The following is a 25,088-nucleotide window of genomic DNA, read 5'->3' as shown; positions in this document are numbered from 1 at the left end:
CAACAGCACAGTGCAAAGTCATAAAAAGTTCATAAATTACAAAAATAAATAAATAGTGCAAAAAAAAGGAATAACAAGGTAGCATTCGTGGGTTCATGGATTGTTCAGAAAGAGGTAATGCAAGATGGTAAATAATCTGCAAGGGGTTAATGCTTCTTTAAAACAAATAGACACCAAAAGTTAGGCAGGGAATGTAGGTTCAAACTAGTAAAAGAACATATCAGAAGGCACATCAGTGTAAAGAGGGATTAATACAAATGCTGAGTATGGAAGCAAAATCCTTAAAACAATTACAAATTAGATACTCGAAGTGGAGAAAGGGAAACTGTAGGGTTGCTCTGGATAAATTAATTAGTTTTCCTCAGATGTGTGATATTATGGACAAACTTGACCTGCACATATATTTGCTCATGACAGGCAGCAGTCAGAAGTAAACACACTGCTGGAGGAACTCAGCAGATCAAGCAGCTTCTGTGGAGGCAAAGAGATGATTGACATTTCTAGGCGAAACCTGCATGATTCCTGATGCAGGGTCTCAACGGAAACGTCCAGCATCCCTTTGCCTCCACAGATGCTGATCGACCTGCTGAGATCCCCCACCAGTTTGTTTTTCACTCCAGATTCCAGTATCTGCGGTGTCTTGAGTCTCCGATTCAGTAGACCCCTCATTTCAGAGCATGAAGACAAAGTGTCATGGTGCCTGGGCCTTGTCTTCACACTTTTGAGCCAAGTTCAGATAATTCACTACAGGTTTGAGATCGACCTGTGGGACCTTCCTAATGTATGCCGCTCAATGACGTACCATTTACTTACACAGCTATTCAGAGAGTCAAATACTGTGCGTTTATAAGAGTTAGAAAGGGGTTAAAAAGTAATCTATACAAGGAGTATACTAGTATTCCTGAAAGTGCTACCTATGGAGTTGGATAAATTAATGGAATTATGTCTCAAGGGATAAAGAGCTACAACTGCTTCAGACAAATTTGATAGATCATTCTTGACAACCTGATACGAGCCAGGTTGCTATTTGGTGAATGTCCCTTTAAGACACCTGGACAGTAGAGTAGTAGTATGGAGTCCACTTGTTTGCTCCAAAAATCTATACATGGATTGTAGTGACAGACATAGCTATTGTTCTTCATCCATTGTTACGGAGACCAGCAGTCAGTGTCTCCCTCTCCCTCTCTTCTTGACTCACTCAGCATAACAGCTAGCACGTTGTTATAGTCTTGTCTTCATAACACCACACACAGACTACTACTCTACTGTCCAGGTGCCCAAAATAGACATTCAACCAAATAGCAACCTGGCTCGTAACAAACCTATTCAAACATTGGGAAGTAATTAGTCTGAGTAGCTTTTTAAATTGCAGAACACACTTACTATTGTCTTGTGCCCAAGATTGAATTTAGTAGGTAGAACATCTATTTTGCACCAAAATCTGAAATAAGTGTAGCTTGGTCAACTTACATCCCATAGAATATACCAAAGAAAATAAATCAGATATGCATAAAAGAAATTAATGTCTTGAACGAAAAGGAAAGTGAATACCCAAGGCTATTTCATGCATTCAACCAAGAAGGGTAACTTCTATTCTTGCTCTTCAGGCTGGAATAGAGAAAATGGCCCATCAGGTGATGTTCTGACTCAAGGCACTGACAGGGTCTAAAGCTGCCTTGGGATGGCAATAAAGCAGAGAAACACAATCTTTTCAACCAGAAAGTAGTAAATCCAAGACCCAATTTATTAGAATAAATAATCAAAGATTTACTATAAATAAAGTACAATTTTGCTGATATTATGAAAATACTATGTATTGTCATAGATGCATTTGTTCCAGCAATACACATTAATAAACAGAACCATAAACAAAGCGCAGCATATTGTTTTTTTAAACATATAAAATCATACTTTACTCAATATAAAATTTGCATTGTATAAAACAGTACAAAGACAATGGATTTCGACCAAAGGGATACTGATTGTGAAGTTCTTCATATATGAACTGACAAACATAGAAATATTTATAAATTAGCAACATATATCCAGCCAAATTTTGGAGGTTAATAGGGATAAGGAAAAATTGCAAGTATGATAAATAAAGCAGTGTTTTGTGGTTGAAAATAGGCCTATCTTTATGTACAATATTGGGTGCGTCTCCACTGTTCTTATTATTAGAAAATTTGATTGGTAACTTTGCAGGAACTTTGTTTTAGATTTTTAAAAAAAAGTGTAAAACCTCCCAAATGACCCCAACAATGGTGCAATACCCCAATAGGCTTCTCCAGTGTAATTCTGAACCTCACCAATCTGAAACACAATTCCTTATTTACTCACAGAGAATACAGCTATACTGATCTGGTTTCCCTAAGACTCAAGGGGACAACAATCAATCTGTAGTTCTTGTACCTAATTAGACCCGTGTCCTCCAACACAGATTCACATGCATGCCAGGTGTGCTTTACCCCTGGATATCAAAGTCATAGTCACCCTCAGGATCATTCCTAGCTGCTGCAGCTGATCTCTGGCCTCTTCTCACTGCTACATTAGGGAAGCTTCCCAAGATCCATACTCAGACAAAGAAAGCTTCGTATACTTTCTCTTCAACCCACAGGGAATTTCCACCTTTGTAGGCATTTTCAAAGTGCAGGCATTCTTTAAGCAAACTCGAGTAGTATTACTCCTTACAGGGATACAGTGGAGGATACATTAGTACAGCAGGTAGTGCTGGCATTGCATAGTTCCAGTGACCCAGTTCTGATCCTGATCGCTTGTGTTATCAGTGTGGAGCTTGCACATTCTCCTTACAACCTCATGGCTTCCCCTGGGTGCTCCAGTTTCCTCCCACATTACAATGGCGTACCAGATGATAGGTTAATTGGCTGTTATAAAGTACCCTTTGGTGTAGAGGTGGCAGGACAATCACAGTGGAGTTGATGGGAGAGAACAAATTACAGGAATTAACTGAGATAATTGTAATTGATGGGATTGCTCTAAGAGCTGGCATAAGTAGTAATCTGGCCCATTGAGCCCAAGTCATCAGAAAATACGAGACCACCCTGGCAACCTCCTGCCAGGTGTGCCTGGTTGCATCCCTGAAGGGTTTTTTCAGCTCCCTTGCAAATATTTTCTGCAGGTGCAAATCCTGTCCAGGTTCATACACCCCCAATTCCTGAGGGGCATTCTCCCAGTTAGTGCAGCATCCATTCTTTAAGCAGCAGCACTTCCCAATAACTAAAATATTGTTGTATATTCTTTCTGGGCTGGCTTGGAAAAGGTCACAGCAGTTAGCCCAAGTGCAGGCAGCTGCAAGTTCTTGCAGTAGAACTATTGAGTAGTGCACACTGAAAACTACACACTGTGACATGACACACAGAGAAACTGACAAATCTGCTCAGGAAACCTCACATTTGAAGATTTTAAAAAAATATAGCACTAGGATAATGAACGTTAAAAATGTAGTAAAGCAAAGTTTTAGGATGGCTGTCAATTATTTGTTACTTTCACCATGGAAAGTGAAATCTGTATCATAGAAGTAACAGAGTGCATCGGAACTTCATATCATTCAAATCAGTATATTTCATTTTATGATGCATACATTCACTGCATCTCTACAAATGGTTTGAATTTAAAATTAAAAATTCTTGCCCACCCCTCCCCCAATATAAACACTGAACTTCCAGCCCCTGCAATAAAAGTTGCATTATATTCTCTTACATCTTTGTCGACTTCACCATGGAAATGAGTAAGTTTTGCTTTCATAATCCTCAGAAGCATAGATAATAAATTCAGTTAAAAGTCAGCATATTTACATCAGCTGATATCCTTGCATTGTATATGTCCCAGTAATTGGGTAGTGGACTGGCATCCATATTTGCAACTTGACTGTTAAATATTTTTGAATTGAGAATCTTCCAAATATATTTTTTCAAATTAATGATCTCTACCAAGATCAGGCACTTTTCTTGAAGCTGCACCTTGCAACATTAAAAATACCTGACTGCTGCAAAATTGCTGGGTCTTAAAATTTCTTTTCAATAGTATCTAAACTACAAAATTATTCAGATTTTATTTCAGGCGATGGCATGTTGTCATGTCTGAATAAGCTTCTGCAAACAAAAATGAAACATGAACAAAAAGTTGCTACAAAGCTGAAGTTACAATACAGTATGTGCTTTAAGAGGCACCGACAGCAGCATTTGGCTTCCACTGGATCACACATCTCTACTTGAAAATTGATCATGTGTACCTGACAAGCCTAAATAGGAAACATTTTAATTTTAGCGCAGAGAAGACAACAACACCCCTTCAGACATGTGACTTCTCTACCAAGAGCTTAACATGTTTAAAGAACTGGTTAAAAGGTGCTAATTTGATTGCTTTATTACAGAATGAGGCATTGAACAGGGGAAAAAAAGATGTTCTGCAAATCAAAAAAAAACATGCTGGAAATTTGATAAAAACAAAAAAAAAACGCGGGGAACACTCAGCAGGTCAGGCAGCAATTAACATTTCAAGTCCAGGACCCTTCTCAGTTCTGACAAAGGGTCCCAGATCCTCTCCACAGATGCTGCCTGATCTGCAAGGTGTTTGAAATGTTAGCTAATCTAAACCAGGGCAATAATTAGGAAGTGATTATTAGCCTCAGTGCTTCTGGGATAATGGGATATTAAAAATACTATCCAATAATCCTTGCTGGAAAAACATAGCCGGACATTGAATATGGAAAAATACAGGCTTATAGTTTCGTGGCCTTTGATAGTCAACAGCATCCTTCTGTTCAGCGTTGAATAATGGAGCATATTCAGCATTCATGTACTATACATGATTTCATGCCAACTTCACCTCTGGAAAATTTTTCCTTTGGAGAAGGAACTGCTGTCTTCTCCAGAATGACCTATATTTAACTGCAAACTTGGCTGACAAGTAAAAAGCTTGGCATACGTCCCAAGAGATAATTTTGAGCAAAGTTAAAATACTTGTATACAGGTTCACATAATTTGGAAGTATAATTTAAGTGCTACATATCAAAGTAACTTTCACTTTGATGTTGAAATAATAGATGGTTCTGACAGTGTGATTTCTAAAGGAACCCAAATATGACTTTTGTAGGAAGAAAATTTGGTACAGATAATTCCTGAATGCATTAAAGGAACAAAAAAGGTAAGAAAACAAATTTCTAAGTTATTCCCGTCACTTACTGTCTTTCACTAGTTTTGACAAGGTTGGTAAGTTTCCTTATTTCAAAAGGAAACTAGTTTCCTTTGATGGTTCTAATATCAATTAAAAATTCATGATACATCTTTGGTGAATTGAACTTAACTTTAGCTCTTTACCCAAATCATCAGTTAGATTAAAAATAAACAATGCCGTTTTGTAATATTTATGAAATTTCAATTTAATTTACTATCCACCACACAGAAACACAATGAAAAGTTAAACAAAATGAAGGGATAAATCTAACATAAAGGTGGGTAAAAGTGAACACACTTCTTACAGTGGATGCATATGGGTCTAATTATCAAGTTTCCAGCAAAATGGGATGTAGTTAAAATTATCAAGTTTCCAGCAAAATGGGATGTAGTTATCTACAACTTCTAATTGCCTTTACATGCTGGCATTTAAAAGAATCTACATTGGAAGATACAGGTTAATTCTCTCTTCTGAATATGAATCAAAGCCTAAAAGCGATAGTGAACCAGCATGTGGTTATGTCCGGATCATTAAAGATAATTTCAGGTTTTGTTTACATGCACTCAATGTGCAGAGGATCCATGGTTGGAGGTTCAGCTGGGGCCAGTTTGGCGATCAAAGGCTGAAATTTTAAAGCAATTATGGTACTTGTCTTAGTGGGACCCCAATCCAGATGAACCCAGAAGTGACCAACCACGGTTGTTCTTAGAACAATAGGGATTGCCGTAAACCATCAGTCCTAACTATGTGGATTTCCTGGAAAGTATGAGGCATTTATAAATACTGGGATTTGCACAGCAATTCTTCAAAATGAAGTCATGAAACAGGGTAGGTGGCCTTCTGATAAAGCCTGACATTTGATAGGGTCTGCCATCAGATTACTGTGTCCTCAGAGCATCACACGGTCAGACAGCTAAGAGTGAGAATAGGAAAGCAGTGTGAGACTTGCCTTAGTGGGGTTCCAATCTAGTTTGTCAATAAAAGCCGCAGTTGCCTTGAGAGTCATTAAACATGGGCAATATGGACTAATTTCATTTGGAGATGGGACACTGCATTGGGAATGATGTGGATCTGATGACCAATTTGTGTCAGAGGCACAAGCATAACTCCAGCCATGAAGTGCCTGCCTAGATTTCCAGAATATCATAAAATGACAGAAAATGGTCATGATAGCATTTTACTCCATCCAAAGTTTGTTTTTAGTAACAGTGCTGAAACAAGCAACACTCTGTGCCCCAACTTCTAGACCCATATTTCCAATCCATAAAAATCTGCTGTCTTGTAGAAACAGCTTTATCTGGGGCTGGAAAGTATGTCCATTTGTAGAGGCTCTCAAGGATTCAATCTTGGAATCACTCCAAAAGCAACTACAGAAGATAAATAATGATCAAGATATGAAACTGGGCCAAACTTTTTCCAAGAAAAAAAGAGCCATAGAACACTCATAAAATTCTACTTTCATTTGCTTTGGAGTTAGCTCAAACTATTAGTCCTAACTATGTGGATTTCTTGGAAAGTATGAGGCATTTACAATTACTGGAATTTTTAAATGATGGCTGAAGAGAACAAAGTACTTAGGTGGTGGGACTTTTACTTTGAATGTAAGCGTGAGTCACCCACTATTTAAACTATGCCAAATAACACTGTGGGATAACGATTGAACTGTTGCCCAAAAATTCATTAACTAAATTGAAAAATTAACTTGGGATTTGCAAAACAGCAGCAAACATCTATTTATTCTCTTTTGTTCACTGAAATATTAAATACTACACCCTTACAAAATATTAAATACTACACCCTTCCGGAGAAACTTTCTTTTCCAAATCCACAGTTATTTTGCGAAGTTTATCACTGTTAACAACAGTTTATGCAGCACAATGTCAAAATTAAATAAGCCCTTCAAATTAAAATAAAACAAAATGATTAACAATCCTCATTAACCAGACCCCACAATTTATCACAAAATAGAAAATAATGGCACTGGAATGCAATTACAATCACGAAATTCTGATGACTACGGTCAAGACAAAAAAAGTCATTTTTAAAGTGGAGTTGGATCACTTCTTTGAAATTATTTCCTAGGTCCAATTTTCTCAGCTCCTATCATTTAGTCACATTCTACAAATTCACATTCTTGCTCTGTTAGACACTAAATGTATAATGTATATTATTTGGGCATGCTGGCCCATACGAAGGGACCAATGATAATGGTATCAACATTACAGTAATAATACAATATAATGTGATGTAATTTCTCAAGCTATGAATGTCTTTTAAAAGCTTAGAAGAAAGCTGTGAAGATTGAAAATTGGACATCAAATTTAAATTTCTATTCTGGAATTAAATGAAGTTTTGCTTAGTTCTATACAAAAGGTTAGGCAAATGTTTTTTTTAAAATTAGAGTATCAAGTTGAAATATAACCATACTGCTTACAATATTTATACAAGTAATCGTACTTGTAGTTACAACTTATACAAAACTAAGCCACCTTATTATTTTCCTGATGCCAATATCATTGTTCTAATCCAGTTCATTAATGAGAACGCAATGCACTACCAATTTTTCATGTATTCCTAGGTGATAGGAAGCAGTGTAGTTTAAAAAAAAACATGGTTTGTTAACAGGAACAGGGGCTCAACTGGAACACTACAAACCTCAGACTTCAAAATTAAAATTGAAATGTAAGCAACATCAGTTTGGCAAAGTTCCAGGTGGAGCCAACAAAATACCAAATACATAGAACAATCCCAGCAAAAAATTCAACTTTGCAGTCATCTGGGGAATCTTGGCATAATTCTGGCTTCGAAACTGCCGCTCAAGTGAAAATGCCAAAGGCACAGTCAAAAGTGGCAATGTGAGGCTGATTGCATAATGAGTTGCTAAAATACAAAACATAACATAAGGTATAAATATTAGTATGTTATACACAATATAAGATAATGTTGGTCCAATAATAATGGCAAAGGTAACTATCCCAGCTTGCTTATCGGACTCCATGTCTCTGGTATTGTTACTGTGCAAGATAGCTTCTGTATTGAGTGCTAAAGGAATTGCATAAAGTAGCGGTGAAATGGCCAAGTAACCCACTTGAACAGCATAGGCAAACATTACAGCTAGTGGTCCAAAGGTGATCAGAATGATGATATCACCCAGAGCAAAGTATTTAAATCCAATACCTATAGAGGACAAAAAAAACATGAATTAGTACATTTCATACATAGCAAATAAACACAAAACACATCACGAAGAAGCATTTAAAGATCAAACTGATGGCCTTATCGACCTTTTAATTATTTGATTTTCATTCATGCTGTTAAAGGAGTTCAAATGTTTTCAGTAACATCAACAACCTCACACTCAACGTCAGCAAGACCAAGAAATTGATTGTGGACTTCAGGAAAGGGAAGTCAGGAGAACACACATCAGTCCTCATTGAGGGGTCAGCAGCGGAAAGGGTGAGCAGCTTCAAGTTCCTGGGCGTCAACATCTCAAAGGATCTATCTTGGGCCCAACACATTGATGCAATCACAAAGAAGGCACGCTAGCAGCTCTACTTCATTAGAGAAGATTTGGTATGTCACCAAATTTCTACGGATGTATGGTGGAGAGTATTCTGACTGATTGCATCACCACCTGGTATGGAGACTCCAATGTGCAGGATTGAAAGAGGCTGCAGTGGGTCGTAGACTCAGCCAGCTCCATCACGGGTACAACCCTCCACACCATAGAGGATGTCTTCGAGGTGGCGCCTCAAGAATGTGGCAGCCATCATTAAGGACCCTCACCATTCGGGACATGCCCTTTTCTCATTACTACTATTGGGGATGAGGTACAGGAGCCTGAAGACCCACACTCAGTGTTTTAGGAACATTCCCCTTCTTCCCCTCCACCATCAGATTTCTGAATGGTCCATGAACACTACCTTGTTATTCCTCTTTTGCACTATTTATTTGTAATGTCTTATACTGTACTGCTGCTGCAAAACAACAAATTTCACAACATATGCCAGTGATAATAAACCTGATTCAGTATACAGCAACAAGCATTCTTCCTAAACACAGGTAAATCAAAAGATGATTAGCAGTTAGCATAACACTTTACAGCGCCAGTGACCCGGGTTCAATTCCGGCCGCTGTCTATAAGGAGTTTGTACGTTCTTCCTGTGTCTGTGTGGGTTTCCTCCGGGTGTTCTGGTTTCCTCCCACATTCCAAAGACGTACAGGTTAGGAAGTTGTGGGCATGCTATGTTGGCGCCAGAAGCATGGCAACACTTGCGGGCTGCCCCCAGAACACTACGCAACAGATGCATTTCATTGTGTGTTTCAATGTACACGTGACTAATAAAGATATCTTATCTTCTATCTCACAAAAATACTGTACAGATTTGTAAAGCATTCAAATTCAGGGAACAACATGGATTATATGACAAACTTCTGCTCCCTGTATATAACTTTGCACTACATGCACCAAACAGTAATGTGCAATTTAAATCATATCTGAATTTTGATTCTAATGGAACCAAATTTCAAAAGACTTCATTCAACAGTTGCATATTATTACATTTCTACATCACCTTGTGGTCAGTTGTCTCTCTCTTAGAAAGGTAAATAAAATACGATCTTTAAATGCATACATAATTTGCTTTGCTGGCTACCTTCCATCATTGTGCTCTCCGTAAACTAGGCTACCTTGTTCTTTTCCTAATTTGTATCACGACCCCTCCATTTGCAGACCTGCATTGGCTCCGATTTTTCTAGACGTCTTATCTTTGTTTGCAAAGCCACCCCCCCCACCCTCGGTCTTGCCTTCCCCATCCCTGCACCCTCCGCCAACCCTCCAAGGTACCTGTATTTCTCCAATTCAATCCTCATGATCATTCCCAAATTAAATCCCTCCATCACTAGTAGCCATGACTCAAGGCTGCTAAACTTTGGAATTCCCAATTAAATCTTTCCACTCACATCTTCTTATAGAGCCTTATTTTTAAAACTACCTTTCTGACCATGCTTTTGCCCAACTGTCCTAATATTATGTGGCATAATTTAGTTAATATAACTAAAAATTCTTCTTCTTTCTCATATTCATTTAAAAATCTGATTTTAGTATGGTCAATGTTCCCAAGTGGTCTTTCACTGAAATATATCCACTGGAACTATCTCAGACTGTGGATTACATTCAGCAGTGGCAACACAATGGACAAGAATTCTCTCACAAACATTTCAGGGAACTCTCTATTAGTACACTAATCTACATTAGGATCAATGAAGTCCACCATTATCACAACTCTGTGGGACTTGGATCTTTCTGTGCTTGTCTAAAAATGTAACCAGCTACCACCATCCTAATGGTACTGCATTTCATATGCACCCTGTAAATTTCTTTTACTGTTGCTTAATTCTAACCCAATGGTTTGCTTTGCACCAATGATCCAATTATTTTCTAGTGCTGTTAAAGTTTCTTTGAGCCAATAATGCCATTGGGTTCCTTTTTTTTCTACCCAATTTTCCCCAAAAGTAGCTAGTTTCCATTCACCCACTTTTTGAAGTAGGCGCTCTGTTGTTGCCACCATTTCTTGGCTTATGTTGAACTGAACCTTGTGTTATATTTATAACGACAGGGGAAGTGGTCATCCTGTTCATCAGGTCCATGGTCCATGTACCTCTGCAGCTTACTTTCTTCCACGTGCCCATCAATCCCATTTTAATTCTTATTTACCATCAACCTATATGAAAGGGGAATTTACAGTAGCCCAGTTACTTATCAGTGTGTCATTTCCAAGCTGTATGACTATGACTCTGTGGGAGGGAACAGGAGCACCCAGAGAAAACCCACGGAGTCACTGAGAGAATGTGGAAACTCCACATAGACAACACCCAAAGTTAGGATTGAATTTAAGTCTCCGAAGCTGTGAGCCAGGAATACTACTTGCTCTGCCACTGTACCAAGACCATTATCATGTATCAAAAAATTAAAAAGATTAATTACAATAAATCTCCAAAAATTGGGCATTCTTGGGACTTTGGAGTGCTGGAACAGCAGCCTTTGCAGATTATTGGATGTTATTCCTATTAACACCAAAATTCTTTAATTTCATTCCACCACCCCCACACATTACACAGCAGTATAAGGTTTCCAGTGAATGCAGCAGGTTTTAAGGAGTGGTAAATACACAAGCATTACAGACCCCAGCTCCAGCTGTGGACCTGTGCTGCTGACCCAATCGGGCTGTGGCCACGTAGCCAACCCAGTTTAGACTCTGGTCCCAGTCTCACAACCAGCTCGTATTCTGAATGCCTGCCTTACAATCTGAACTAATGAGTGAGCCAGATATCAAACAATCAGCATTCTCAAACAATCATATGCCAGACTATTGACATTTTTCTGTAATTGTTTAATAATCCTTAAAGTTTAGAAAAAAATTAAGGACCAAGTGCAAAAGAACTTGATACCTTTCAAAGTCATGTCAGATACATGTCATTTTGCAATAGCAAAATTAGCTCAGCCTTTCTAATAACTCCATTTCCTAATGTGAAGTAATGAAAATTGAAGTGAAACCAGTCAAGTTCTAAGTCCAAAATCTAAGAGATGGAAAGATTATGAAAGTATCAAGCAAACCTAATCTTTTGAAATAAAATTCAGATCTGTCAAGGAGTGAATTTGAAAACTGTCTCCCTCACTATGGGACAGATTTTTCTGCTTTCATTTCCACATTTTTTAAAATTTTCAGTTTTTTTTGTTTGTTTTGAATAAATTGATGTTGATTCTATGGGTCTGAAATGTTTTAAATGATCAACGTCAGTAGTTACGCCCTCTTATCCAGACTTAATTCTGTTACATTTTATATTAACAGCTGACGACAGGAAAGTAAACTTTGTGTTCTGTGTTCTAATAAAACGGTTCAAAGCAAACTGCAAAATATGAATAGTTGCTGCTGAAACAGGTTGCAATTAAACTGAAATAAAAACAGAAAATGCTGTAAAGCTCAGTAGCTCAGGTAGAGTCTGTGTAAAGAGAAACAGTTAACGTTTCAGGTCGAAGACTTTTCATCAGAACTCCCCTCCTTTACGGAGACGCTACCTGACCTGCTGACTTTTCCAAAGAGAAACAGGAGAAGGATCTGATGAAAGATCTTCCACCCGTTTCTCTTTCCACAGATGCTGCCCGACCTGCTGAATTATCCAGCGTTTTCTGTGCTTACTTCGGATTTCCGACACCAGCAGTTTCATCTGACTGACAACTAAACTGCAAGCTCTCTCCCCACGTACCTCCCGTGTACAGGAACGAGCTGGACAGACCCCCGAAGAAGATGAGAGCCAGGTGCTCGAGTTTGAGCTTGCACAAGAAGTAAAGCGAGGAGGCGCAGAGGCAGCCCAGGGTGTAGAGGAAAGCTCCGAACCGCACCACGTCCTGCGGCTCCAGGATCCGGTCCACCAGCGTGCGGTCATCGCTCTTCTTGTGGTCGATGCCCCGGCTGAAGTCGTAGTAGGTGTTGACCAGGTTGCCGGCGCCGTGCACCGCCAGCACGGCCAGAGCGGCCAGCAGGCAGATGGCCAGGTCCAGCTGGCCCAGGGTCTTGTAGGCCAGGGCCGTGCCCAGGGCCACGGGGGTGAGCGAGGCGCTGAAGCTCCAGGGCCGCAGCGCCAGCACGTAGGCTGCACACTTGTGCCTCAGTCCGCGGGCGGCCGCCAGCGGCGGCTCGCCGGCCGCGCCCGGGCTCCTGCAATCGGCGTCCACGTCGATCTGATCAAGCGCCCCATTCTGCTTCATCCTCGCTCCCGGGTTAGCCGCCCGGCAACCGCGCACCGAGCTTCACCTGGCAACGCGGCAGCATCGCCCTGGGGGGGGGGGGGGGTCGCGACCGGGCCGCATCTGCGCAGGCGCAGTCACCGCCCCCTCCCCCGGGGCCAGGAGCCGCATCTGCGCAGGCGCAGTCACCGCCGCCTCCCTCCCTCCGACCGCCCAGGCGCCGCATCTGCGCACGCGCCAGTCCTCGGCAGCCGGGGGACATGCGCACTCCCTCTCACCGAGCCCCCGCTCGACGTCAGTGGAATTCCCTGGCGCACCGTCCCCCAGTTGGGCGGGTTCTTTCCCCGCGACCCAGGCAGCGTCATCTGGGATGTGATGCGTTGATTGGCTGACCCGAGCGTCAATCAGGGCAGGCGGCGCCGGCGGGTCATTTTCCTCGCTTTCAACATGGCGGCTCTTGCGAACGGCACGTCAATGTTTTGAAGTGAGGGTTTCACCGGCTGTTTGTCATAAAACGTCAGGAGAGTGAGTATTAACGGTGTCCGCACGATTCTGTTACCTACCTGGTGATTAGCGGAGAGCAATCCTTGGATTCTGATGATTCTTGCAGAGTTTAATACGATAGGGAATTTATTATCCTTCATAATTCATCCCAGTGCAACCAGTTACCGGCAATACAATGCATTCCAGAGTGAAATGTACTGCTTTACTGCAGAGATGTACCCATAGTTGTAATGTAAGCGTTAAGGGTAACTTTGGGGGCATTTAGAATATATATAATTTACCCAGCAACTGTACAAGCTCTGAGTTCATCTCCATCCACATTGTTCTCCATATAGATCCCATTCCATTCTCCTAGTCTTCTTCGTGTCTGTCCTCACAGCCAGACTTTCCATTCTAATGCTTCTGAGGTGTCTTTTTTTTTTGTCAGCCTTGGCTTCCACAGTGGCTGTTGGGGATCTCAACCTGGAATTCTTATCACTCGCCCCCACCTGATAGGATCGCCGTTGTCCTCACTTTCCACCTCATCAGCCTCCACATTCAACAGTTTATCCTGTGTAACTTGCACCTCATACAATGTGATTCCACCACCAGATAAATCTTCCCCTCCCCATTCAGTGTTATAATGTTTTCTACAACTTCCTAGTTCACTTCTATCTTTAATCACTCTTGTCTCATGCACGTTTCTATGCAAGAGCTAAAATAAATGCTTTTAACCTCATTCCTTCCCACCTTCCAGGGAGCCAAACGGTCCTTCTGGTTCAGACAGCAATTCATTTGCATATCTTTCAATTTAGTGTATATTGTTTGGTACTCACAACATGACCTCTGTTGGAGAAACCAAAGGCAGGTTGCTTGGCAAAGTATTTCAGCTCTGTTTGAAATGGTGACCCTGAGGTTCTGGAGATTTGTTACCTCAATTGTTCATTCTGCTCCCATTCTGATTGCTCTGTCTTTGGCCTCTTGCACTGTTCTGGTAAAACCCAATGTAACCTGAGAAACAGCAGGTCATTTTCCATCTAGGCGTGTTGCATCCCTCAGGCTCAATATTCAATTCAACAAATTCTGATCATTTGCCTTTTCTCTGTTAGAACTGGTCATCCACCTGTAACAGTATTCAGCTTTACTCTCTTCACAGATGCTACCTGATTTGTTGAGTATTTCCAACTTTTCTCTTTCTCTCATAGAGCAATACAGTATGAATACAGGCCCTTTGGCCCAACTAGTCCATGCCAACCATGGTGTCCACCCAGCTAGTCCCAATTTTGGCCCATATCCCTCTAATCCCTGCCCCTCCAAGTGCTTCTTATTGTACCTGCCTCAGCCACTTCCTCTGGCAGCTTGTTCCATAAACTCACCATCCTCTGCATGAAAAAACTGCCCCCCAGGTCCCTTTTAAGTCTTTCCCCTCTCACCTTAAACATATGACCCTTAGTTTTGGATTCCCTACCCTGGGGAAAAGACTGTTACCATCCACCTTATCTATGTCTCTTATTTTAAACACTTCTGTAAGGTCACCCCTCATTCTCCTATGTTCAGTGGAGTAAAGACCTTGTCTGGCTAACCACTCCCTATACCTCAGGCTCTCTAGTCCTGGCAACATCCTTGTATATCTTCCCTGCACTCCTTCCAGTTTAACCATGCCTTTCCTATAACAGGGTGACCAAAACTGTACACAGTACTCCAAGTGCAGCCTCACCAATGAATTATACAACTGCAGCATGATGTCCTAACTCAATGCCCTGTCTGATGAAGGCCAGAATGCTGAATGCCTTTTTCACCACCCTGTCAATCTGTGATGCTGCCTTCAATGAACTACACACTTGTACTCCTAGATCCCTCAGTTCCATTACACTCCCTAGTGCCCTACTGTTCATAGTACAAGTCCTACTGGTTTGACTTCCCAAAATGCATCACCTCACACTTAACTATGTTGAACTCCATTTGCTACTCAGCCTACTTCCCTAACTGATCAAGATCCCCCTGTAATCTATGATAACCTCCTTCACTATTACACTTACTAATTTCATGTCATTCACAAACTTACTGGTCAAGCCTTGTACATTCCCGTCCAAATCATTTATATAAATAGTGAATAACAAGGGTCCCAAGACCAACCCTTGCGACACACCACTAGTCACCAGCCTCTGTTCTGAGGAAACAACCTTCAACCACTACCTTCAGCTTCCTACTCTGAGCCAGTTTTGAGTCCACCTAACTAGCTCTCCCTGGATTCCATGGAACCTAACCTTCCAGGCCAGCCTACCATGCGGGAATTGTTGAAGGCCTTGCTAAAGTCTAAATGGACAACATCCACTGCCCTACCCTCATCTACGCTTTTGATTACTTCAAAGAACTCTAAAAGACTCGACAAGCACAACTTTCAATGCACAAAGCTTTGCTGACTCCTCCCAATCAGACTTTGTCTATCTAAATGCTGGCAGATCCTGCTCTTTACTATTCCCCACTATGATGTCAGTCTGACCGGCCTGTAGTTCCCTGGCTTGTCCTTGCTACCCTCCTTAAACAACAGAACAACATTTGCCACCTTCCAGTCTTCGGGAACTTCACCAGTGGCAACGATGAAGCAAAAATCTCCGCAAGGGCCTTCGCAATTTCCACAAAGTCTGAGGATGCGCTTGGTCAGTCCCTGGGGATTTATCCACCTTAATGCACTGTAAGGTTGCAATTACCTCCTCCCTAATATGAATGTTCTCCAAAACATCTCCACTTGCTTCCCTTATCTCTTGAGCAACCATGATTTTCTCCTCAGTGAACACCGAGGAGAAATGTTGGTCAAAAATCCCACCCATCTCCTGTGGCTCGAGACATAGGTGGCCTTCTGATCCCTGAGGGGATCTGCTCTCTCCCTAGCCACCCTTTTACTAATATAGCTACAGAACCTCTTAGGATTTCCCTTAACTTTACCTGCCAGATCCATCTCATACCCCACTTTGCCCTTCTGATTTCTCGCTTGTGTATTCATAGTCTTCTTATAGTCATCAAGAGATTCACTCGTCCCTGACCTCCTATTCTCAATGTATGCTTCCTTTTTTTTATGACCAGAGCCTTGATATCTCTTTCAACCAGAGTTCCTTAAACTTGCCAGGTTACCCTTCACTCTAACAGAAGCTTGCTGCCCCTGGACTCTAGATAATACACTCTTAAAAGCCTCCCACTTGCCATTTGTCCCTTTCCCTTCAAAAAGGCTCACCCAGTTGACCTCTGCTGGATCCTGCCTAATTACCCCAAAATTAGCCCTGCTTCAGTTTGGGATGCTAACCTGTGGACTGTTCTATCTTTTTCCATCACTATCTTAACAGGAATAGAATTATGGTCACTAGAGCCAAAGTGCTGTCTGACTACCACTTTTCATTCCTTATTGACTCAAACTTTCCTGGACACGTTTCACAAATTCCACTGGGTGGCCCAGATAATACCAGGGAAATTAAAACTTCCCACTAATACAACCCTGTTATTCTTACAACTTTGAGCAATTTCTCTACACACTCGCTCCTTAAGTTCCCACTGACTATTGGGGGTCTATAATACAGCCCCACAAGAGTGACCCTCCCTTTGTTTCTAAGTTCTACCCATGTGGTCTCACCAGACGATCTCCCAAGAATGTCATCTCTAAGCACTGCAGTTTCGTCTTCCCTTATCAAAAAGGCAACACCCCTCCTCGCTTACCTGTACCTCTCACACCTGTAGCATCTGTATCCTGGGACATCAAGCTGCCAGTCCTGCCCTTCTCTCAGCCATGTTTCTGTTATGGCTATAACTTCAGGCATGGTAGTGTAGCAGTAAGCGTTACGCTATTACAGCGCCAGCAATTCTGGACATGGTAAGGAGTTTGTACGTTCTCCCTGTGTCTGCGTGGATTTCTTCCGGGTGCTCCAGTTTCCTCCCACATTGCAAAGACGTAGGGTTAGGAAGTTGTGGGCAAGCTATGTTGGTGCCAGAAGCGTGACGACACTTGTGGGCTGCCCACAGAACACTACGCAAAAGGTGCATTTCACTGTGTATTTTGATGTACATGTGACTAATAAAGATATCTTATCTTCTCAGTCCCGAGAGCCAATCCGTGCTTCATTTCAGCTTTCCAGCAACTACTATGATTGGTTCTTGCAATTCCATTGTTCATTTTTTTTCCCTTGAAGGGAAAGAGGATGATCTGTTCTTCCAAACAGATCCTGCTCTTAGATAACACCAAAAACAATTATATCACTTAGACAGCCTATCACAGGCAATCCTCTTGTTTTCTCCCCCAGCCCTCTCTGCTACTGTAAAAATGCTTACTTCCTCACTTTCCAGTACTCTTTCCACAGATGCGGCTTTACTTGATGAGTATCTCCATAGAACCATAGAACCATACAGCACAAAACAGGCCCTTCGGCCCACCGTGTCGTGCCGTCCATCAGACCACCCTCACACTACCTAACCCCTTCCTCCCGCATATCCCTCTATCTCACATTCCTCCATATGCCTATCCAACAAGCTCTTGAACCTGTTCAATGTATCTGCCTCCACCACCACCCCAGGCAGTGCATTCCATGCACCAACCACTCTTTGGGTGAAAAACCTCCCTCTGACATCTCCCCTGAACCTCCCACCCATAACCTTAAAGCCATGACCTCTCGTCTTGAGCATCGGTGCCCTGGGAAGGAGGCGCTGACTGTCTACTCTATCTATTCCTCTCAATATTTTATATACCTCTATCAGGTCTCCTGTCATCCTCCTCCTTTCCAGTGAATAAAGCCCTAGCACCTTAAGCCTCTCCTCATATTCAATACTCTCCAATCCAGGCAGCATCCTGGTAAATCTCCAACGCCTCCACATCCTTCCTATAATGAGGCGACCAGAACTGAACACAGTACTCTAAGTGTGGCCTAACTAGAGTTTTGTAAAGCTGCATCATAACCTCGCGGCTCTTAAACTCAATCCCGCGACTTATGAAAGCCAACATCCCATTGGCCTTCTTAACTGCTCTTTCCACCTGTGAGGCAACTTTCAACAAACTGTGAATATGAACCCCCAGATCCCTCTGCTCCTCCACACTGCCAAGTACCTTGCCGTTTACCCTGTACTCTGCCCTGGAGTTTGTCCTTCCAAAGTGTACCACCTCACACATCTCAGCATTGTTTTTTTTATTATTTTAAATGAATTAACTTTGCTTAGACAGAAATACGCCCTTGAAAGATTCAATTCATTAACTTACCCATTCAGTGTTTACAATGCAGTACAGATAAATTTGCAAAAATACTGGGTGTTCTGCTATTATCATTGTTTTTGAAGAACTATTTTTATGAAAACATATTGTAAAATGATTCCTGAAATCTTACTGGAGGCTGGTTCGGGGCCGGTTGGTGGCTTGCAGGTGGGAAGTGGTGGCCACTCCTATTTCTGTGTTCGCCTTCTCGCGTGATATTTGCATATCTTGGTCGGTATCAAATCTAGTTTGAAGGGCCTTTGGATATTTGTTAAAGGCGCCATGTGGAGCATCATTTTGCAATCCTAAGTCAGTGTCATTTGTGGGCCAATAGTAATTATTCTTGTGTCTGAGTTGGACAGTTGCTGGTAATAGTTCCACTTCAGAGACTTGAGCTCAAATTTCAGGCTGATTCGGGTAGAAGATACAGGAGCCTGAGGGCATGTACCACCAGACTTAAGGACAGCTTCTACCCCACTGTGATAAGACTATTGAACGGCTCCCTTATACAATGAGATGGACTATGACTTCACGATCTACCTTGTTGTGACCTTGCACCTTATTGCACTGCACTTTCTCTGTAACTGTGACACTTTACTCTGTACTGTTATTGTTTTTACTTGTACTACATCAATGCACTCTGTGTAACTCAATGTAGCTGTACTGTGTAATGAACTGACCTGTACCATCGGTATGCAAGACAAGTTTTTCACTGTACCTCAGTACAAGTGACAATAATATACCAATACCCTTGGAGTTGATTCCATGAGTTCTATGGTCTCTGATAGGCCAATGTAGGAACCACAGACTTTTTCACAGATCGGATAAGAGACCCCTGACTGGGTGGGTCCATAGTTTCTGATCTAGTGTGCACATGCTGCATTTACGTTGGGCTTCTGTGTGCTCCTTGGTGATATCCCAAGTGCTCCTTCCCCACTTTGAGTTGTTCATCGGCCAGGCATCCTCAGGAGTCAGTGGGACACTGTATTTCTTTGAGGAGGCTTTGAGAACATCCTTGATTTTTTTATCCTTGATTTTTTTTCCTTTTTTTAAATTGGGCAGTCTTTTTGTTAGGGTGGGGGACAGGGGACACCCCCAGACCCCCTCCTCCCCCCATGAGGATGCAAGTCTGGAAAAGAACCGTGACATTGGTTCACTTATCCTTCTGGTCAACTCGGGATTTTTGTGGGGATAGGACTAGTGGTATCTTTCTCGTGCTTTAAGGTGCCTTCTCTGGGTAGTGTTTCAGACGCATGGGAGGACAAAAGTCAGCACTGCTTGGCAGACCATGAGATTTGTGCCAGGTTTGAGGTTTTAATCTTTAAATGCTCTTTTTTTTAGTTGCCTAAAAGCTATCCTGCAGCACTGAAGGTGGCACAGTGTTGGAAGTGCCACTTTTTAAATGAGACATTTAAATTGCAGACCCAACTGCTGCAGATGGACATTAAAAAAAACCTCTTGGCAGTATGTCAACAAAGAGCAGGGGAGTCAGCCCCAGTGCACTACCCCTGTATTAATCCCACCATCAAAATCCCCCTTAAAAAAGGAAACGTTATCTGGAATTGGCTGCTGCATTTCTTAAAATGTAACAGACTGTATACTTCAAAAAATACTTTGCTGGCTGTAAACTGCTATGGATTGACATGAACTTCTGAAAGGCACAGTCTAAATTCAGATCCTCCTTATGTGAGGGCTTGTTATGTTTGTAAGTGTTTTAGGATTTTCATGGGCCAGGGAATAATCTGATCAATTTACTGTTAATATTCTTCAATCACATGGCAGCTGAATTAGAAAGATGTTGGTTCAAGTAATAATCTAGACTGGCGTGCAGTACTGAGAGTATGCTGTATTATGGATGTTCTTTACTTCTGTTTAGTTGTTAAACAAAGATCCTATCAATGTAGCAAGCTCTCTAAATACATGTTCAGGTGGATGTGAAGAATATTATTAAAGAGCTGGAAATTATACCTCTTTCACGCTTTCCTCACCCCCCCCCCCCACCCAGGGCAATCCATCTTCTCCTCCCCCACTCAGGGCATTCCTCACCTCCTTCCCCCAGGTCAAACCATCTTCTCCTCCCCCACTCAGGGCATTCCTCACCCCCTTCCCCCAGGTCAAACCATCTTCTCCTCCCCCACTCAGGGCATTCCTCAACCCCTTCCCCCAGGGCAAACCATCTTCTTCTCCTCCCCCCCGGGGCATCCCTCACCCCCTTCCCCTAGGGCAAACCACCTTCTCCTCCACCCAGGGCATTCCCCACCCCCTCCCCCAGGGCAAACCATCTTCTCCTCCCCCACTCAGGGCATTCCCCACCCCCCTCCCCCAGGGCAAACCATCTTCTCCTCCCCCACCCAGGGCATCCTCACTCCCACTTCTCTTGTGATCTCTGGTGAGTACATTTTAGTCCACTGTACCTGTGGGAGACAGTGCAGAAGGCCACAATCAGCTGGGGATCAGATGCAACTGTTTGTGGTCTCCCCTTCACCCCTGAATGCTGTTAATGCCTGAGCTGTAGGGTTAATTACAAACAGAGAATATGTTTTTTTTAATAAAGTTACCTAAATTAACTTCTATTGTTCTTAAACATCTCTCATTATCAGTTGCATTTACCAATAGGCCTGTACTGGATTGAGCTACTAGATTCCCCAATTTGGGGAGTTGGGAATTCCCCAGTTGCAGCCTGCTTTGCCTCAGAGGACAGTTGCTGAATTGAGATGTTGAGTTAGTTAGGAGCTGTGCAGTCAATGGGCTAGTACAGCCAAATATAACATTCAGGCTTAGAATTTAAATTTTGACTGTGCCTTGTCGATTAAGTGCCAACTGCAGTAGCAGATCAGTATATGTAAACTATGTGTTACTAATCTGTTAACAATATCATGTGATCTGGCATTACTTTGAGGCTCATTTCTGCCAAAGTTATATGTCCTTATTCATTGACTCAGAGTAAAAGTTTAACCACCTAAACTTTATCAGTAAAATCATTGGTACATGGTATGTAATTTGCAAAGGCTTCTTTTGAATTGATAATGTAATCTTTAAAAGGGGAGGAGCTATAAAAGAAGCTTGTGCTTAAATAGATGGAATGTTACAGTGGTTGAAGTAGGTATTTAACTAGCTGACAGCCATCAGACCTCTGAGAATACATTCTATGTTTGTTCCATTGCCAGTATGTAATCATCAATAGGAAATTGTGAGAGTAGGCAAACAAGTTGGGAACCTGGAACGATGAGTAACTTGCATTTACATTTTGGGTAAGAATATATGTTGATGAATTTTTTTTGTGTAGCAACTTATGCTGTAAAGTTGTGGGATGAATATCAGTTTTAAAATTGTATGTTTTAACAAGAGGTGCCAACTCTCTGTATTTCAACAATATTCTAACATAAAAGCAGATAATGCCTGTATTTTTGAGAGCAGGTTAAAATTTCAGGGAAATGGTTAATACTTAAGATCAATGACTTTTCATCAGAACCACAAATTTCAGGGAAATGGTTAATACTTAAGATCAATGACTTTTCATCAGAACCACAAACAGAGAAATAACAAGTTTTAAGCTAGTACAGAGTCAAGGAAAAGGAGGAAAGAACATAATGGAAGATATGTACTAATTTAGAAGGAAGGAATGAGTAAGTGACTGAAAGAATGATGGGTAAGGCAGCTGGCAGGGCAGTGGGGCAAGGGAATAAAAAAATAGTTGTGGTGAAGCCACAAAACTAGAATTATTGCAGTTTCCATGAGAAATAAATGGACATAATCATTATGATCTGAAATTACTGGATATGTTGTTGTCAGGAAGGCTGTGAAGTGCTGCTCTAAACTTAACCAGTGGGTATTGGAAGACTATTAACTTGTGGAAACTGAGCCAATTCCTGAAAAGAAGGATGATGTAGGTATTTCTTTGGGTCATAAAAAGAAATAAAATCATATGGTGTTATATGAAATTATGGAAGATTATGTAACGTGAAATACTAAAAACTGTTGTACAATGATATACCTTACCTGCTTTAACTCTTAACTGTAAATATGACATCCACTCACATTTCCTTCTTTCTAATTCTAAACACAATTCACTCCAGCAATATTTTTGAAGAGTCATTCCCAGGTATAACACAGGAGGCCAACTCTGTCCGTAGTTTCCTTGCAAGCTGTGCTTTAAGTATTAATTGCTTTTCAACTGTAGATGATTTTCAACATGACTCACCCTGATGATCATTCAGAATGCGATCGGGGATCAGTCCTGCCCACAGCCATCTACAAGTAACCAAAATTTGTCCTGAGCCCTCATTTTTTTATATTAAAAAAAACCCACACCTGTGACATTTTGATTAACACATCCTACTCTTTGATTGTATTCTCTTCACCCCATTTTGCCTGCTACATGAACTATCAGATGTTTGTCTATTAGCATAGGGTTTGTTCATTAGCATAATAATAAGGTTTGATGGGGAACAGTTTAAGCTTATCACATTCTGAAAAGTTAGTGAATGGAGTTTTACATTAATAACGATCCTGATGTTTATTATTTTGGGGACACAACCAGCCTTTCCTGTTATGTATATATCGAATTGTAAACGTTTGGTGATGATCACACTCTGGGGGTCCAGAAAAGGTTTGTGTTTGTACAAATGACTTCAGCATTTCTTCTTGCCTTTCAGCATGTTTGAAAGGTTTAGTACAGACCCCTGCTGGAGTAGATCAACTTTTTGTGTTTGCCATGGGCTAAGTGCATGTGTTGAACGTTTTTGACTATAGTCCTTGGGGTTGCTTGGAATTTAAAAACATTTGGGATTTAGTTGCTTTAGGAGTTTATTTCATAATTTCTGCAAAATATGAGTCAGCAAATGAAAGAACATAATGAATATATATTTTTTAAAATGATGGACATAAAGTAACATTTGTGTACTTGTTAGTATTTACTCATTTTCTGCATAGTTTCAGCAATATCTCAGCACAATAATAGTGATTTCTGAAAGCTAAGACCTTGGCAAATGGCCTTTTAAAAACATTTTATAAGCTTATTAAACAAGCCCTTGATTCCAGCATTATACTTGGTAGCAAGGAATATTGATGAACAAAAAAAATATTTCTCGAAGGGTGAGTGTATTCAGTGGAATGCCATGCCCACTTAAGAGACAGAAGTAAATTTCAAATCTGTGGCTGCTCATTGCACCCTACAACTATGGTTGAGGATTTAACTTGGCATCACTAAGTACTATCCACGAAATACACTGCAACAATACTTCAAGGCTTCAGCAGCATTGTATAAACCTGCAACCGTTATCACTTTGAAGGACATATGATGGGAACATATTCACCTCCAAATTCTCCTTGAAGTTGCACACCATCGTGACATGAAAATTGTAACGTCTTTCAGTTCTGGTCGCCTCATTATAGGAAGGATGTGGAAGTGTTGGAAAGGGTGCAGAGGAGATTTACCAAGATGCTGCGTGGTTTAGAGAGTATGCATTATGAGGAGAGACTAAGGGAGCTAGGGCTTTATTCCTTGGAGAGAAGGAGGATGAGAGGAGACATGATGAGAGGTATATAAAATATTAAGAGGAATAGATAGAGTGGACAGCCAGTGCCTCTATCCCCGGGCACCAATGCTCAATACAAGAGGGCATGGCTTTAAAGTAATGGGTGGGAAGTTCAAGGGACATATCAGAGGAAGGTTTTTTTACCCAGAGGGTGGTTGGGGCATGGAATGCGCTGCCTGGGGCGCTAGTGGAGGCAGGTACATTAGTCAAATCCAAGAGATTACTGGATAAGCATATGGAGGAATTTAAAATAGAGGGATATGTGAGAGAAAGGGGTTAGATAGTCTTAGGCGAGGTTTAAAGGTCGGCACAATATTGTGGGCCGAAGGGCCTGTATTGTGCTGTACTGTTCTATGTTCTATCTCTGCTGGGTTAAAATGCTGGAATGCCGTTTCCACCAGCGCTATGCTTTCACCAGATGCACTGCAGCACTTCAGGAAGGGTGCTCACTATCACCACCTTTGGGCAATTAAGGATGAGCGATAAATGCTCACCTTGCCAGTGAAGCCCATGTCCTATGAATGAGGACAAGAAAATCATGGCTGCATTTAGACATTGATGGCTATATTTAATTAAAACTTGCATTTGGGTAAGACTTGACCATTTTAAACACATTGTGGCATGAGTATTGAGACTTCGTCATGCTGACTTAATGTAGGTGTATCAACATAACTTTGCTGTCATTGCTCTGGGAGGAATCTCAGCAACAAGAGATGTAAGTAGGTTACTGATGCATGCAAAGGTGAGGACTGCCTTCCTAAACTATGGACATCTCAGTACATCTTTTCCCTCAGTCTACAAACTTATTTGGAACTTGTGTTTTAAAATGTCAAAAATACGTGGTATACCATGTAGTGAATCAGTTTTAAATCACCTTTTTTTGGAGTTCATTGATAAAATC

General features: G+C 41.4%; 2 protein-coding genes across 6 annotated transcripts in view; one reads left to right on the top strand and one right to left on the bottom strand.

The window, feature by feature from the left end:
- Window positions 1–1,766: 1,766 nt before the first annotated feature.
- Window positions 1,767–13,061, bottom strand: ubiad1 (UbiA prenyltransferase domain containing 1). The gene is made up of 2 exons (XM_052039589.1): window positions 12,460–13,061; window positions 1,767–8,370 (listed from the first exon to the last, which is right to left on the bottom strand). The coding sequence occupies exons 1-2, from the start codon at window positions 12,959–12,961 to the stop codon at window positions 7,886–7,888; spliced, it is 987 nt and encodes a 328-aa protein (XP_051895549.1). The 5' UTR covers window positions 12,962–13,061; the 3' UTR covers window positions 1,767–7,885.
- The window catches only part of mtor (mechanistic target of rapamycin kinase), a 237,425-nt gene continuing 224,862 nt past the window's right edge, over window positions 12,526–25,088 (top strand). For 3 of the 5 annotated variants that reach the window (XM_052039584.1, XM_052039580.1, XM_052039582.1), the window contains exon 1: window positions 12,526–12,676. In XM_052039584.1, coding sequence (XP_051895544.1) covers window positions 12,657–12,676 — 20 coding nt within the window. In that variant the 5' untranslated portion in view covers window positions 12,526–12,656. Of the gene's footprint in view, window positions 12,677–13,366; window positions 13,466–25,088 lie in introns of those variants that run through there. The other 2 variants (XM_052039585.1, XM_052039583.1) reach the window with 1 other exon arrangement.

This window comes from Pristis pectinata, chromosome 26, assembly GCF_009764475.1.
Source record: "Pristis pectinata isolate sPriPec2 chromosome 26, sPriPec2.1.pri, whole genome shotgun sequence".
NCBI classification, from domain to species: Eukaryota; Metazoa; Chordata; class Chondrichthyes; order Rhinopristiformes; family Pristidae; genus Pristis; species Pristis pectinata.
Note: the sequence above shows the minus strand (reverse complement) of the source record. Positions and strands in the feature narration are given on the sequence as shown.

What these genes read in the sequence shown, in the direction of transcription:
- ubiad1 (XM_052039589.1), bottom strand. Translation starts at nt 12,961, where the DNA reads ATGAAGCAGAATGGGGCGCTTGATCAGATCGACGTGGACGCCGATTGC. An exon ending in CTCGTTCCTGTACACGGGAG is followed by an intron (nt 8,371 to 12,459) that starts GTACGTGGGGAG and finishes TGTCCTCTATAG; the next exon opens with GTATTGGATTTAAATACTTT.